We start from the raw sequence: 15,013 nt of genomic DNA on the forward strand, positions 1-15,013 counted from the left end.
AAGATTTACATTGTCAACAGAATGCTGTTGCTGACTGCACTTTTATTCATTACTTTGTTTTTTCCTTGGGAAAATCGGGATGATGAAGAAATGTAAAGACTTACTCATTGATTTATTTATTCATGCTCAGACTCCAGTTTATTTCCCCACTGACTGTGGCGTGTTTGGTTTGACTGTAGGGACACCACGGTGCAGGCTCTGACTCTTCAGCCCTCGGTTAAAGATGGACTGATTGTGTATGAAGACTCACCTCTGGTCAGTAAGCCAGCGATAAAGTGTTCTGAAGTGTGCTTTCATTTTACAGTTAATGAAAATGAACTGGGTTAACTGTCTGATTGGAGCACATACATGTATCACATGGATGAAAGGAAATTATTGGGAAAATAACATATTCTCTTACTGAGCTCGCTCTCCTGAGTGAGCGATTCATGGACTGACACGAATTCTCTACTTATTTTCTGAGATTTTTTTTTAATTCTGCTGCTGTTCTAAACTAACGGAACATTAACTCAGTGCCTTGGGAAGCTGAGAGGAGCCAGCCCCCACTCCAGATTCAAGTCTAAGCCTGGCCACAGAGCTTTTCAGGCAGCCAGAGTAGAGCTGCTGTGGGCCAGGCCCAAGGCTGGGGACTTCGTGATCTGTCCTTCGTGATCAAGTCCCCACGGTTGAGCAAACCCTTCTCTGAACACAGATATGTTGGGAGGTAGACATCACATCTTTTCTTTCTTTAATTTAGTTTATTTTTATCATAAATTTATTTTTAAAGTCTGTATCAAGTCTTTGAGAATACAGTATGAAATATTGTGATGAAAGGAAGCATCCTAGAGGGGAGGTGGTGTTGCACACCGTTAGTCCCAGCACTGAGGAGGCAGAGGCGGGTCTATCTCTTGAGTTTGAGGCCAGCCTGGTCTACAGAGTGAGTTCCAGAACAACCAGAGCTACACAGAGAAGCCCAGTCTCAAAAAAAAAAAAAAAAGAAAGAAAAGAAAGGAAGCGTCCTTTATCAACTTACGCTTCCTGAAAATCATTAGTTAACACTGTGCCGTCAGAATAATTTATGATATGGTCCACTACATTATGGGTTTTATGTATATTTTAGAAAGAAATTTTAGATTCATGTTGAAATGTATAGAGTATCTCCTGCCTGCCTGCTTAAAAGCATGAGGAGAAGCATGGCAAGGTAAGAGGTAAGTCCTATTTTCAGCTTCCATTTTTCTCCTCATGGCACCGTTTACATGGTTACCCAAGACCTCGTGTGCTTACATCCCTTTTCTCCCTTCCAATGCAAACCATCTATAGACTGCGCCTCTCCACAGGACCAGTCTAATACTTTCCCCCTATGTTTTTCCATACCCACTTCAGTTTTCCACACTAAGTCTATTCTGTGTATTCTGCCAAGTTGAGTAGCCCAGTGCCCCGTTTGTAATGTCAGAACTCAAACATGGGGACTTAGGTCTCATTATGTGGTGAGGTAAAGTGCATATTTCCTAGTCTGGCAACCTATTCCTTAGCAGCAGAAACCCAGCCTCCCTTCCTGCGCCTTTTCTTCCATTTACTATCCTACAGACAACGTAGGCTCTCCATGTTCACTCCTCCACAAATGCAGTTTGACCATTGATTCACTTTGCCATGAAAACCTGCCTCTTCTGATCTATTAAACTATAATAGTATTTGAAGATTCAAGTTTTCTAAAACACACAGTGGCTGTTGTGTCTAACTCCTCCCATCTTCTGTGGCACTTCATCTACTTGTCATATTCCTTTAAGTCCCCCCTATTCTAGGATGTGAACTGTTGTTGGGAATGACTCTAACACAGTGGAAAATGCAGAAATTGCTGTTATGTTTTAGTGACTCTATGATGGTTCTATGTGGTCATGTTCCTGTAACTTACAACCAGCTTGGAAAAACCAAAGCAGTGAGAGATGAGCTTTTTAATAGTGCTTACTTCAGTTCTTTTGTTGCTTATGATAAATTTTCTTTCTTCAAAGGTTAAAGCAGTAAAGTTGGGTCACATTCTAGTAGTAGATGAGGCAGACAAAGCCCCAACAAATGTCACCTGTATTTTGAAAACTCTAGTAGAAAATGGAGAAATGATTCTAGCAGATGGAAGACGTATTGTTGCACGTGAGTACTAAAAAGCAAAATTATCCTTATTATGTTTTTGCATCTTTAGTGTGTTTTGTTTGGTTGTTTTGTTTGTTTGGTGCTGAGTAGAATTGGAGCTTCAATCATGGAATTGCATGCTCTGTCACCAACCTACACCCCCAGCCCCCAGTTTTTCTTTTTGTTTGTTTTGTTTTGTTTTGTTTTGAGACAGCGTTTCTCTGTGTAGCCTTAGCTGCCCTAGCCTCACTTTGTAGACCAGGCTGGCCTCCAATTCACAGAGATCGGTCTGCCTCCTGCATGCTGGGATTACAGATGTATCCAGCTTAGTTTCCCTTTTCTATAATCAGTCTTTGAAAATTTCAATAGTACAAGTAAGACAAATTGGCTTTATACTGTTCTACTCTGAAAATGTCAATCTTGATTCTATTATTGAATTGATATCTAGAAATCTTAGAAACTCTGGGCTGTTTCTCTTGCTCATAAAACATATTTTATTATTGGCTTAGTTAAAAATCACCAATGTGAGCTGGAGAGATGGCTCGGTGGTTAAGAGTACTTGCTGCTCTTCTAGAGACTCCAGATTCCATTCCAAGCACCCCCATGTTGGCTCACAACTATCTGTAACTCTAGTTCCAGGGAATCCAATGATGTTTTCTGACTTCCATTGGCAGCAGGCACACATGGAATACATACATGCAGGCAAAATGCTGTATACATTTGAAAAATAATTGGAAGTTTTATTTAACGTGTATGTTTGTATGTATATGTACATTTTTGTGTATATATGTCTGTATGTATATCTCACTCAGGAAGAGGTATATTCTCTGCTTTGGATTTTCTTGTCTTCCTCCCCAAACACACATTCTTTTTCCAGTATTTACTAACAAAAAAAAAAAGAAAAGAAAATCTCATCAGTCTTGTCTTAGTTAGGATTTCTATTGCTGTGATAAAACAGCATAAACTCAAGCAGCTTTGGAAGAAAAGATTTATTTCAGCTTATAGCTTACTGCTTACAATGCTCCATCACTGTGGGAAGTCAGGGCAGGAACTCAAAGCAGAAATCTGGAGGCAGGAGCTGAGATAGAAATCATGGAGGAACAGTGCAGACTGTTTTGTTCCTCAGAGCCTTCTTCTTTTGCTTTTTTATATATCCCAGGACCCCGTGAGTAGGGGTGACATTCCCCACAGTGGGCTGGGCCTTCCCACATCAATCACTAAGGGAGAAAATGCTGCACAGACTTGCCTCTTCCCAGGTGACTCCACCTTGTGTCAAGCTGACCAACAAAACAAAACAAAACCTAGCCAGTGCAAGTAAATTTAGCTGCAAGGCAACTTAAGTTTGGCAAATATAATGCAAGATGTTGATTTCAGTTTTTGTCTCCTGAAACACTTGAAAAATGTATAACCACAGAAAATAGACAGCCAGTACTGTTAAAATCAGTATGGCAGAGCGCTCTGTTAGGATGGTCAGTGCCATAGATATGCTGCTCTCTGATGTTGTAGCCAGGCCCCTACTTAGCACCAGTAACAGCATTCTGTCATTCCACTCTCACAGTTTATGAAAAATGAGAATGAGCCTCAGCCTGAAGTATTGTCCCTTAACAGGATCCCTGAGCCTCTCAAGGGTCAGACCTTAGCCTGCTCCTTTGCTCTGGACATGATAGCACCACAAAGCTGGTGTAGCAAGAGGGAAGACACCAAGCTGTGACCAAGCCTGGCTGTATCTGGCCCTCTGTGTCTTCTCCTGTGATTTTGAAGGCTAGCGTAGAAGTAGAAGAACATAATAATTTTCAAACTCAAGTGTGATTTTTAAGTGGCTTTCTTTCCTGGGAGTTGAACCAGTGCCTCGTTGATACTGCTCATTTGCTCTAGCACAGCCTTGTAGATGAGGTTTGAATCAGGAACACCTGAAGCTGTTTGAGCTAAGTCTCACAAAGGACCCATTTTGTTTTTCAGATGCTGCTAATGTGGATGGAAGAGAAAACGCTATTGTGATTCATCCTGACTTCAGGATGGTGGTTCTGGCCAACAGGCCTGGCTTCCCTTTCTTGGGCAATGACTTCTTTGGAACTTTAGGTAAAAACAGCTACTGTGAAAATAGCTAATCATTTCAACAGCAATGCTGTCGTGGCCACTATTACTCAACCGTGGATGTGTCTCATTTTGACCACCTGGGGGAAAGAGAGCTTTTGACACTCACAGGGCATTTTCTGTGATCGCTTAGCTAATGAGTGGAGGAGCTGGGCTGTGTGTACCAGACTGACTTAGCACCTTTCTTCTTAAGCAGTTGTACTGTACGTCACCAGTGTTTAATACTCCATAATGATTGGCTGTTAGTGACTACTTCTATCACTTCCTCTAAAGAAAAAGACTGAGGCCAGCTGTTCGGAGTCTGGTTCATACTGAGAGGTTCTAGGAGATTCAGTGTCATCATCATCATCATAATCCGTAAAGGAGTATTCCTCTATTTTGGAATCTCATACATAGTACAAAGCAGGCCCATGTTCTTATTAGGATCATGATCTGGCCATTTCATATAAGGGATTTGTTCCAGCAGTTTACCGACATAACCATTTTAGTTCAAGGGCAGTCAGTACATTTTGTGTAACTAGAATGAAACCAACCCACTGTCCCTCCAGAGGAGACTAGATAAAGAAATTCTTCCATATCTACCCAATAGAGTAATATGCCACTATGAAGAGAAATATAAGTAACACCAGCATGCTGAAATGAAAATCAGTTGCCAGAACATTAATTGAAACACTAGGCATGGAAAGGATGGTAGTCTATATATTTGAGAAGGGACTGGTGTATACTATACAGTCACTCATGTTGTTTCTGCAGTTTTTATTTCAGATTCTTGCATTACTGCTGCTCTTACAAATGTGCTCATGTGAGCACTCCAGAGCAAGCCTGTAGTTTTCTCTATATAACAAGGTATAAGTTCTCTCCAGGCCCAGGTTCTTCATAGCTCTCACATTCATTCTAAGGCCTGCAAGGGTGCTCATTGTCTCTTCCTTCTTGGTCTGCCATTGCCATGTACCATGTAGTCACTCTCATTCCCAGCTGATTGTCTCTTTGTTCCTTGTCACCCACTCCAACCTCCCCCTCTTTTCCATCCTCTTCCCCTTCCCACTCCACTTCCCTACTTCCTCCATGTCCCTGCTCCACGGTCCCTCCCCCAGTCTTGGGTCTTCTGAATCCCTGGCCTCTTGGCACCTTAAAGTTTTTGTTTTGTTTTGTTTTGTTTTGTTTGAAACAGGATCTCTATTTATTTATTTATTTATTTATTTATTTATTGCCAACTGCTATTATTTGTTCTGCTTGCTTTGTAGTAAAACTCTGAACGTTGTTTTTGTTCAGAAGTTGCAGTTCCAATCTCTATTTCTTGTTCACTCTTCTCAAGTCTGTTCTAATCACATCTTTTCCTGAATGACCCCACAGAAGCAATTCTTGACTAAGCCATCGCCATGACTAAACCCAGGATGGGTACCCTGGCTGTGTTTTATCATCAACAGCACTTAGTACAACTTTCACTGTCCTCTCCTTACCTGACTTCTGGTCCTTCCTCAAGTGCTTTCTGGGCTTCTTCCCACACTGTTGACCATTCTTTCTCAGTTTCTTCATTGACTCCTTCCTAGAATGTTCTAACGTTTTGTCTATCTACATTCATTCCCTTGGCAAAATCAAAGTATGTCATATTACAGTACCAATTAAATGATTGTTATTGCCATGAATTTCTCTCCAGCCAGGCTCTCCAGTTCCCTGTTGAACACACTTATTTCCAACTTGCCTGTTATTAGCACCTTACTTTGGATCTAGTATTTCCACAGTATGAAATTGAATTGTTGAATGGATTTTTTTTTCTTCTTAATCCCTTGATTTAAGATAATAACTCCATCCTTCTTGACAGCAAAATCTTTCTTGACTTTTCTTTCCCTTCTTTCTCACCTACCACGAAATCTTACTGGCTCTTAAAATAGGTTTCAAATTATCTCAGCATCACCAACACTGGCCATCACTTTAGTTGGAGCCACCACCCTCTCTCACCTTGACTATTTGTAATAATAATAGGCCAATTAATGGGTTTCTTGCTTCGGATTATTTGTAATAATAATAATAATACACTAATTAATGGGTTTCTTGCTTCGGATTATTTGTAATAATAATAATAATAATACACTAATTAATGGGTTTCTTGCTTCCACTCTTTCCTGTTGTCATGATCTGTGAATGTTTTACCTTTCTTTTTTGCCCAATAAGTTAGCCTGCACGATTTCATGTCAGTTAAAAAAACTGAGCACTTTGTGCTGCACACCAGCACCAGGAGATGACCAGAGGTTTGGGAGTTCATGGTGAGCCTGGGTTAATGTCAGACCCTATTTCAAAACACTTTTTTAAAAATCAATAGTCGGTGCTCCCAAAATGCTGAGATTTCTAATATCCTATGTGATGTTTCTTACATCCTGTCTCTCCAACTCTCCTGCCTCACCCTTCTGTATGCCACATATACTTGCTTTGGCTGTACCAGCCACCTAGAATGTTCTTCCACATAGCCTCATTTTCTCAGGCTTCACCTCCTCGGTGAAGCCCACTCTCACAATCACTTGTACTGTCATGTACCATACCAGCTTATCTCCCTGTAACAGAAGGTAAACTCCACAGGGATGGAAGCTTTCTAAATCATTGATCTATCTTACCCAGGGCTGTACTTAGTGTTTGGAAGATGTTTAGTAATTATTTGATGACTGCATGGTAGGGGGACCAAGTACATTTTTACATTGAGGATAACTTTCATTTTCAATGAAAAAAAAAAAAAAACCAAAGCTACCCTGCATGTTTATATTTGAAAATGTCAGTCTGTGAGATGAAGCTTAAAGTTCTGATGCTGTCTGTTTTGTTACTTTTAAATATACACAGGCACTCTGACATATGCACACAAACAATAACTGTTTATCTAAATGGTTCCTAAATCAAAATAAGGTCTTGTTGCTGCTGGTCTAGGCTGACACATTACAACTGAGTGTTTTGCAAAGGAAAAAGGAGTCTGCCCCAGCAGGTTTTAATATCTCCCAAGAAGCATGTATTCAGGTATCACATACCTTTTAATAGAAATAAACTCATGCAGAAGAAAGCACACACCATTTAGTTTTCTTCTGGTTCAGGCATTTTCTTTTTTCTCTGGATAGTCCTGTTGTTAAATGGGCTTTCTGGGATTTTCTGAGCAGCTCCTAGCTTTTTAAACCAGCACTGCAGTTTGCTCTGCACCATTACAATGAATTGATTGCTTACTGGATATTATTCTTCTCCTGCTTTTCTGTAGGGGACATTTTTAGCTGTCATGCCATTGACAACCCCAAGCCCCATTCGGAGCTTGAGATGCTCAAGCAGTATGGCCCAAGTGTGCCTGAACCCGTCCTTGAGAAGCTTGTGGCAGCCTTTGGGGAGCTGAGGAACTTGGCTGACCAAGGGGTTATCAACTATCCTTATTCTACCAGAGAAGTTGTCAACATTGTCAAGCATTTACAGGTGAGTAGACACCTGTGCGCAGGTGTCTAGGAAAACCATTGTGTCTTCTAGACTGTACAGTCTATAACTGATGTCTCCGTTCTGTGATTGGTCAGCCAGGCAGCCTGATGTGAAGGATGCACAATGCAGGTAGTAAATCTGGAAGACCAACAGGCATTCTCACGTTAGTCTTTGAGTTGGCCTTGGCAAGGTTTTGTGCCGTGGTTATTACCAATCAGATAAAAAAATTTGATGGACTGGTTTTGGTTTGGTTTGGTTTTTGATACGTGGGCTGCATGTATGCGTGTGTACGTGTGTGTGTGTGTGTGTGTGTGTGTGTGTGTATGTGTGTGAGAGAGAGAGAGAGAGAGAGAGAAATTAAACAACAAAGAAATGTTTCCATTGTTTGGCTTTTTACAACCAGCATATGATATCTGGGTAGGAAATATTACAAGTGACATGAAGGAAAAAAGCAGAACAAGAGCTAACTGATAATATACTAATGCAACATTTGTCAGAATAAGATAAATGGTCAAGAGAATAAAGTTTCTGTGGTTGTATACAGTGTATAGTCCACTTGATAAAGAAAAGAACATGTAAACTCTGTATAGCAAATAATGATCCCCAGCCAATCCCCACAGCCTTATGACTCTTGAATTCTCTCTTCTGTGTCTAACCCTCCAAGAAAACCTTACTGAAAAAATAGGTTGCTGGAAGGTAAAAGGGAGAGAGATTTTAAATGGAGAAAAGCTTCAGTTGCAGAGGAAGACATGCTATTACACAGTACAGTGACTGAAGAGCAATTAATAATAATGGAGCAGTCATTTCAAAGCTGCTAAGAAAGCAAATTTTAAATAATTACCCCTATTTAAAGATAATTCACAAAGTGACAAAGAGGTCAGTTCACATGCTTTAATTACACTACAACATATACACATACAGGAATATCACGTTCTATCCTGAAGTCTGAGAACTGATTTGAAAAATATTTTATTATATTAAATATGTTTATTATATAATTTTATATGTATATGTTTTATATATAATATATAATATTATATATATAATAGATATATAATTATATGGGAAGGAAAAGGAGAACTTATTCTGTGTATGAGGTCTTGCTAAGTCTAGGATACCAGCTTGGGTGCTAGCACCAAAAGACAATGAAAACAGTCAGTGCAGAAACTATCAGTATATGTCTAGCTGTGCTGGCTCGTGCGTTCTTTACTTCCATGCTCTAGAGAGCAGAAGGCAGCCACCATTCTCCACTTCCTATACTTAATTTCTTCCTTCCCTCATTCATAGACTGTGAATTTTCTAGACATGTGTGCTAACATTCAACATTTTATTTAGCTGGTATGTTTAAGTTGTTTGGGCTTTATTATGAGACACTTGTGCATATACGGCATGGTGTTTGCTCTGTTCCATCCTCCCTTACTGCCCTTCCCAGTTGTTCCTCTTCTCCTCAAACTGATTCCATTCCACCCACTTGTTCCCCCTGCTTTCTTGCCATATTAAACCTCTTCCTTGTCACCTATTATCCCCCTTCCACTCTCATGTCCTCTGTGTGTTTTTTCAAAATAGATTTCACATATGAGAGAAAACACAGAATGCATGTCTCTCTGCTTCTGGCTTCCATCATGTCACATGATCTCCAGTTTCATGCATTTTCCTGCATTTTTTTTTTTTGTAGCTGCATAAAATCCTGATATATGTACACGCCCCATATTAATTCATTCGTCTCTCTGTGGGCATCTAGTTCATTTCGTGTCTTGGCAGTTGTGAATAGTGCAACAGTAAGTAGGTTTAAGAAGCCAACAAAGGATCTAAGCAGGTCCTGACACCTGAGAGGAAGAGCTGCGCCTCCACCATTTCTGTTGTATATCTCAAAAGAAAAATAAGCTGTCTCAGTCACTGCTAAACCTGAGTGTGTGTGTGTGTGTACTTCTGTCCTGCTATCAAACACAGTGCATTTGTGCTGAAGCTCATTAGCACACTGTTGTTCTGTCAGCTTTATAGACCTCTTTAATGTTGTATGCTTTATCTCATGTATAATGAGGAAATTTTTTTTCTACACAGAAATTTCCCACCGAAGGTCTCGCCAGTGTGGTTCGGAATGTATTTGACTTTGATTCCTACAACAGCGACATGAGGGAGATTTTAATGAACACTTTGCACAAATATGGGATCCCCATCGGAGCAAAGCCTACAAATGTGCAGCTGGCAAAGGAGTAAGGAAACCCACTGTTGATAACTAGTCTTGAGCATTATTCTTCTGACTCTTAGAAGCTGATGGTTTCTAATCTACTGGAGACACTACTAAGCTGAGCTGGTATGGGAAACCCTCCATGAGTAGTGTTCTTCAGGTGCTACTGTCTGCTGGCTGGTTCTCAGCTAGGTAGCGTCGGGTATAGTCCTATAAATTAAGGATTTCAGTTATTATGAACATCCCACAGTAGCTGTAACACACTCAAATAAAGGGAAATATTTGTTTCCTTATCAGTCTCTGTCCTTTTGTTGAACGACTGTGGGTCTGGTTATTTCATAATCCAATGCGAATCAATGTACAGATGTGAAAATTTCACAGAGTGATGTTCCTTCACCAAACTGCTCTGACTTCAGTCACCGTATAACTGTTTTTATGATAGGCTTCTTAACTGAGCAGATTAATGAAGATCAGAAGGTACTTATTTTAACTCTATAGATGAGAGAGGTAGTGAGAAAAATGATATTCCTAGCACACCTTTTATATGCTGAAACCAAATATGTTGTTGACCAGAAGGTAATTGGCAGAGTTTATTAACTGAAAAATGATGTCAGTGATAATGCATCTTATGCCATCTTTGTCTACAAAATGTAGATGATCATAAATTCACATAAAACAATTACAATTCTTAAAGAAAATTACTAGATAGACCTTCTTCTCTTATGGGAGGCACGATAAAGAATGAGGTTAAGTTTAAGTCAGTCATTAGTTTGGCAGTATATATTTTCCTAAGTATACATATTATCATTCTTTGAAATCATTATAAAAACATCATAATAAAAGCCAAGAAAAACAAATTACTAACATACCAAAAATTTCTCAAAGAGAAACAAATATTTCCCTTCTGTGATAAAAGCACAAGATCGTGTTACGCTAGACATTCTGAATGTACTGATTTGTCTTATTGATGAGTAATTTTCTTTCAAGAAGTACGAGTGGGAGTCAATTGCTTATGCTTGCATTTTTATATACAATATTACTTTAGTGATTGGTTAGCAGTCCTTATGGGCATTTTTGAACAAATTAATTTATTGGGTGTAACATCTCCTATATTCGGGGATGCTTCTGTCACTAACACTTTTAATATCTCTCTTACAAATGCTTATCTCTCACTTGGAGATGCGATGGTTTTATCACTGTTAACAAGTGTATGCAATTAGGATTCTAGCTCTGTGGAAAGTAGGCTTGTGAATTACAGCTAATTTCTTAATGTTTGTGTATAATCTAAAGATTAAAACATTCATTAGTTTGCCGCATCAATTGTAAGAAAACTGTTGGCAGGTTCCTCTTGGAAGGAAGGCAGAATAGTGGTTTGGCTTCCTTGTTGTCATGCTTGTTGTAAACTGCAGCTCTTGGCACAGCCTATTCAAAACTGCCAGGGAAGCGACTGTTATGTGTGGTGCGCCCGAGTGGAGGCCTGGAAACAAGAGGGTTGAACGTGACCTTAAGGTTGGGGTAGAAGCAGCCAGCCATCCACCACTGCATAGAGCTGAATATAAGCTGAGAGCAGATGTGGAGAGAAAGTCAATCTTTCTGGGGTAGAGGTGACTGTATTGTGTATATTTTGCATGGTCATTCAAAGAGGGGTTTTTATCTGTAAATTGCACTGACTTCAGTAGGTCAGTGGCGGTGGTGATGTTTTTTGGGTCCTTCCATAAAACCCATGGGTGCCAGAAGACTGTTCCTTTCAGGTTACCAGCCTTATGCTTGAGAAGACAAGTGATACAGTCAGCAAGATAATGGCTGGGAATTCAGTAGTCTGTCATCTAGTCATCCTGCATGCGTAGATCTGACACAGCTGCCCTGGGAGAGCTCCGAGTCTCACTTCAGGCATTTGAATTTGGAGAAGTTTCTTAGCTGCATGGGATCCATGCTGGGAAAAGTGAGAGGGTTTTATTATTGAAAACGTAAGAACAGAATTTGCTATTCAAATCAGGGCATTTTTGAGAATGGAAGAGGAAGTATTGGTAGCAGCTGCAAAAAGAGATCTGACTTCAGACTGGTCCAGGCTGCAATACACGCTTATCCTCACACAGCTCATCACTAGGCCTTCTGCTTGTCTAACAGCCTTTGCCCTCTAGCATATATTACTATTTCTCTTGTCTGCAAAAGCAAACAGAAACTTTGTAACAAGTAATACACATTGAGCATCCCAATCTGAAAATCCCAAATCTGAGACTTGTGAGTGTCAAAATAATGCCACAGACAGGCATGGTGGCCCACACCTTTAATCCCAGCACTCGGGAGGCAGAGAAAGTGGACACTGTGTGTTGAGAGACCCCATTTCAAACACTAAAGATACTGACATGGAAACAGTGCACACCTGAACTTAAATGGCAAGCTTCATTTGTACATCTGTGGCACACAGATGTACCACAAATGTCTAAAACGGTCTAGGCCATGTGAATAAATTATGTGTAAAGAAAATTAATGTTTGTATTAGGGCCTCATCTCTATATTGTATGTACATGCAAATATTCAAATATCTAAGTCCCCAGCTCTGTTGTCAGACCTTCACATGAAAGCTAGCCTTGGTCAATACAGCGCTTCTCCAGTTGCATAGACTTCTGAAGGCATTGTATTTCCACTTTTAAGGTAGAAGGGTAAAAATGCTCCGAATACTTTAGTATCTTTTTTCCATGAATAAACTTTCCTGTTATAACCTGTTAATTCTCTTGTTATGTAATTAACCATCATCCTGATTGGATGGGAGCTAAAGTCACACTGAGTTTAAACAAGGTGGTCATAGCTACACTGAAGATGAGGGTGGGAAGATACTTTAGCCACCTTCTCATATAGCTCAAAAGAGACAGATGCTGGAGCAGAGGAAGGTTTTTACATGGTATTGACACCCAGCCACAGCTGTCTTCCTTCCTCAATCCAAATCAGAAGACAGATGGTATGTTTAAGAGTGGTGTTGTCAAGCCAGACATTTAATAGCAGCACGTGGGAAGCAGAGGCATGTAGATCTCTCAGTTCAAGGCCAACCCTATCTATACATGAGTTCTAGGACAGCCAAGACTGCATAGTAAGAACCTATCTAAAAACAGAAACAAAGAAAAAAAAAGCTTTGTTACTTAGTGCCCTGTGGTGAAATGGTGAAATACTCAAAAGAAAAGTGCTGTCTCCCTCCTTTTTTTTTTTTTTTCCTCTTAAATAGTACAGAGTCTTTATATCCAGGCCTCTCTGTACAGCTTTTGTAAGACTAGTGTGATAAGAAGAATTTAACTGCCTTGCTTAATAAAACTTTACAAACCTGTTAGGTTTAGCTTGGGGTTTTTTTTTTTTTTTTTTTTTTGTCTTGTTTCATTACATTTTGTTTGTTCTGGTCACAATAGTCACAAATAGCCCTTTTTCTTGATCCACAAACACATTCCCAGATCCTGGCATTGGGTTAGGACTGATGCTCAGACTTCCATTTGCCCTTACCCCTTTCCACTGTGACCTTCTCAGCATGGTTTTGTTTTGGTTTTATCTGTCTCTTTTGCAGTTTCTAATACATGAGAAATGACATGTCAAAGAAATGATAAATATGATCAAATCAGTCACATTGGGAAAATTTCTTCAAAACAGAAATATGCTTCATAGGGAATTTAAATTTCATTATTTTATTTGTTCTACAGTGAAACAGTTAGTTAAGGGTAATCAGGGGTGTGTGCCATATGGAACCATACAAATTTGAGTGCTTTAGGGTCATGTGCAGACATGGGAGTATTTGGATTAAAACTAAATGCCTTAGTTTTAATTACCATTGTTTTTATGTGTTATGTGTATGTGTTGCTACTTAATTATATATGTATACAATGTATTACATACATGACAGAATTAGTTCTAAACATCCAAAGACATTCCATACCATCTGCTATAAACATAGGTACCTATGCATATAGTTACACATTTTCTAAGCATAGATTGCTTGTTTGTTCCTCAACTGAGCTCTTACTCCGAAGTCCCTTTTAAGAGTAAATAGTCTGCTACCATATCAATGCTTTCAAATTAAAGGTCTATTTTTAGATAATTTATGGTATTTCTCATGGTGGAGACATTTTTAAATGAAGGAGGGAGTCCATTTTTCAACCTCCATTTTAAATGACACACATTATTTTATACGTAAGAGTAATTAAAATGAAAGAACTGCCATTTCACAAATCTAAAATAAAATTCAAATACTGTAGAATGCAATGAGTATAGCCTTTTTATTGTCATGCTAATGTGATAATGATAATGGGATATTAGATGGTGGCCACAGATAATTGTAGATAACTGGATGCCATGTACTCCTCTAGGCAGTTTTTTCTACACGATTTAAAAGTAATTTTCATAATAAGCCTATTATACACACATACGCATATATCCACATACTATGCACAAAATTGCATTTGTAGATAAGGAACTTGAGACAGAGACTCTTAGAACAGGGACGGGGTTGCTGTCTGTGTGTGTGAGAGTGTCTGCCTGCGCCTGCATGCTGTGTATGTTTCAACTGTAATGATAATATGAAAAAAATAGTTATTAGAGGCTGAAAATTATTTATTTTTGTTTGTTTGTTAAAAAAAGGATCTTACAAAGTAAAAGCAAAGAAACATGAATTTCAAGTATTCAACTGGGAAATCACCATTGTCCAAGTTTCATATTCTTGTACTATGTACACACAGGCATATACTCATAAGTTTTTTTCTGTTCATGACATGATGGAAGATCTTAGAATAAAACCCTGAACGATAATCTCTGATCTTCTCTCTCTCCTGACTCAGAACACAAGATGGCCATGGTCATTGTGAAAAGCATAAACAGGTTACCCCAGCTCCCAGACCTAGCTTCTGCTTCTTGCCCTACCTGTGATACACAACCTTGAAACCTTAGTGGTCACTCTCTTTGATCCAGATTCATTGCCCTTGATTCAGTTTCTCTTTCCATGCCTCTTCACTTATTGTAAAGCCACTTTTCCTCTTACTAGTTTGTAGACAAATAAAATCAGAGACCGCCTTAATTTTGCCCTATAGAAATAGCTGCTTGAACCTTGTTTTCTTGTATCCCAGGCTGGCCTACTCTGGGCCATGAGCATGTGTCGCCTTGCATGGTCTATGCCATACAGGGAAGCATTCTGCCAACTGAGCTGTTTCACCAGCA

At 39.4% G+C, this 15,013-nt stretch overlaps 1 protein-coding gene across 1 annotated transcript in view; it reads left to right on the forward strand.

Annotated features, from left to right (window-relative positions):
* Positions 1-15,013, forward strand: part of Vwa8 (von Willebrand factor A domain containing 8) — a 332,841-nt gene that overhangs the window by 198,724 nt on the left and 119,104 nt on the right. Inside the window, exons 22-26 of the mRNA XM_060391483.1 lie at positions 180-255; positions 1,989-2,124; positions 4,063-4,182; positions 7,430-7,635; positions 9,697-9,848. Of these exons, the coding sequence (XP_060247466.1) occupies positions 180-255; positions 1,989-2,124; positions 4,063-4,182; positions 7,430-7,635; positions 9,697-9,848 (690 nt within the window). The remainder of the gene's footprint in view (positions 1-179; positions 256-1,988; positions 2,125-4,062; positions 4,183-7,429; positions 7,636-9,696; positions 9,849-15,013) is intronic.

This window comes from Meriones unguiculatus, chromosome 9 (genome assembly GCF_030254825.1).
Source record: "Meriones unguiculatus strain TT.TT164.6M chromosome 9, Bangor_MerUng_6.1, whole genome shotgun sequence".
In the NCBI taxonomy this organism is placed as follows: Eukaryota; Metazoa; Chordata; class Mammalia; order Rodentia; family Muridae; genus Meriones; species Meriones unguiculatus.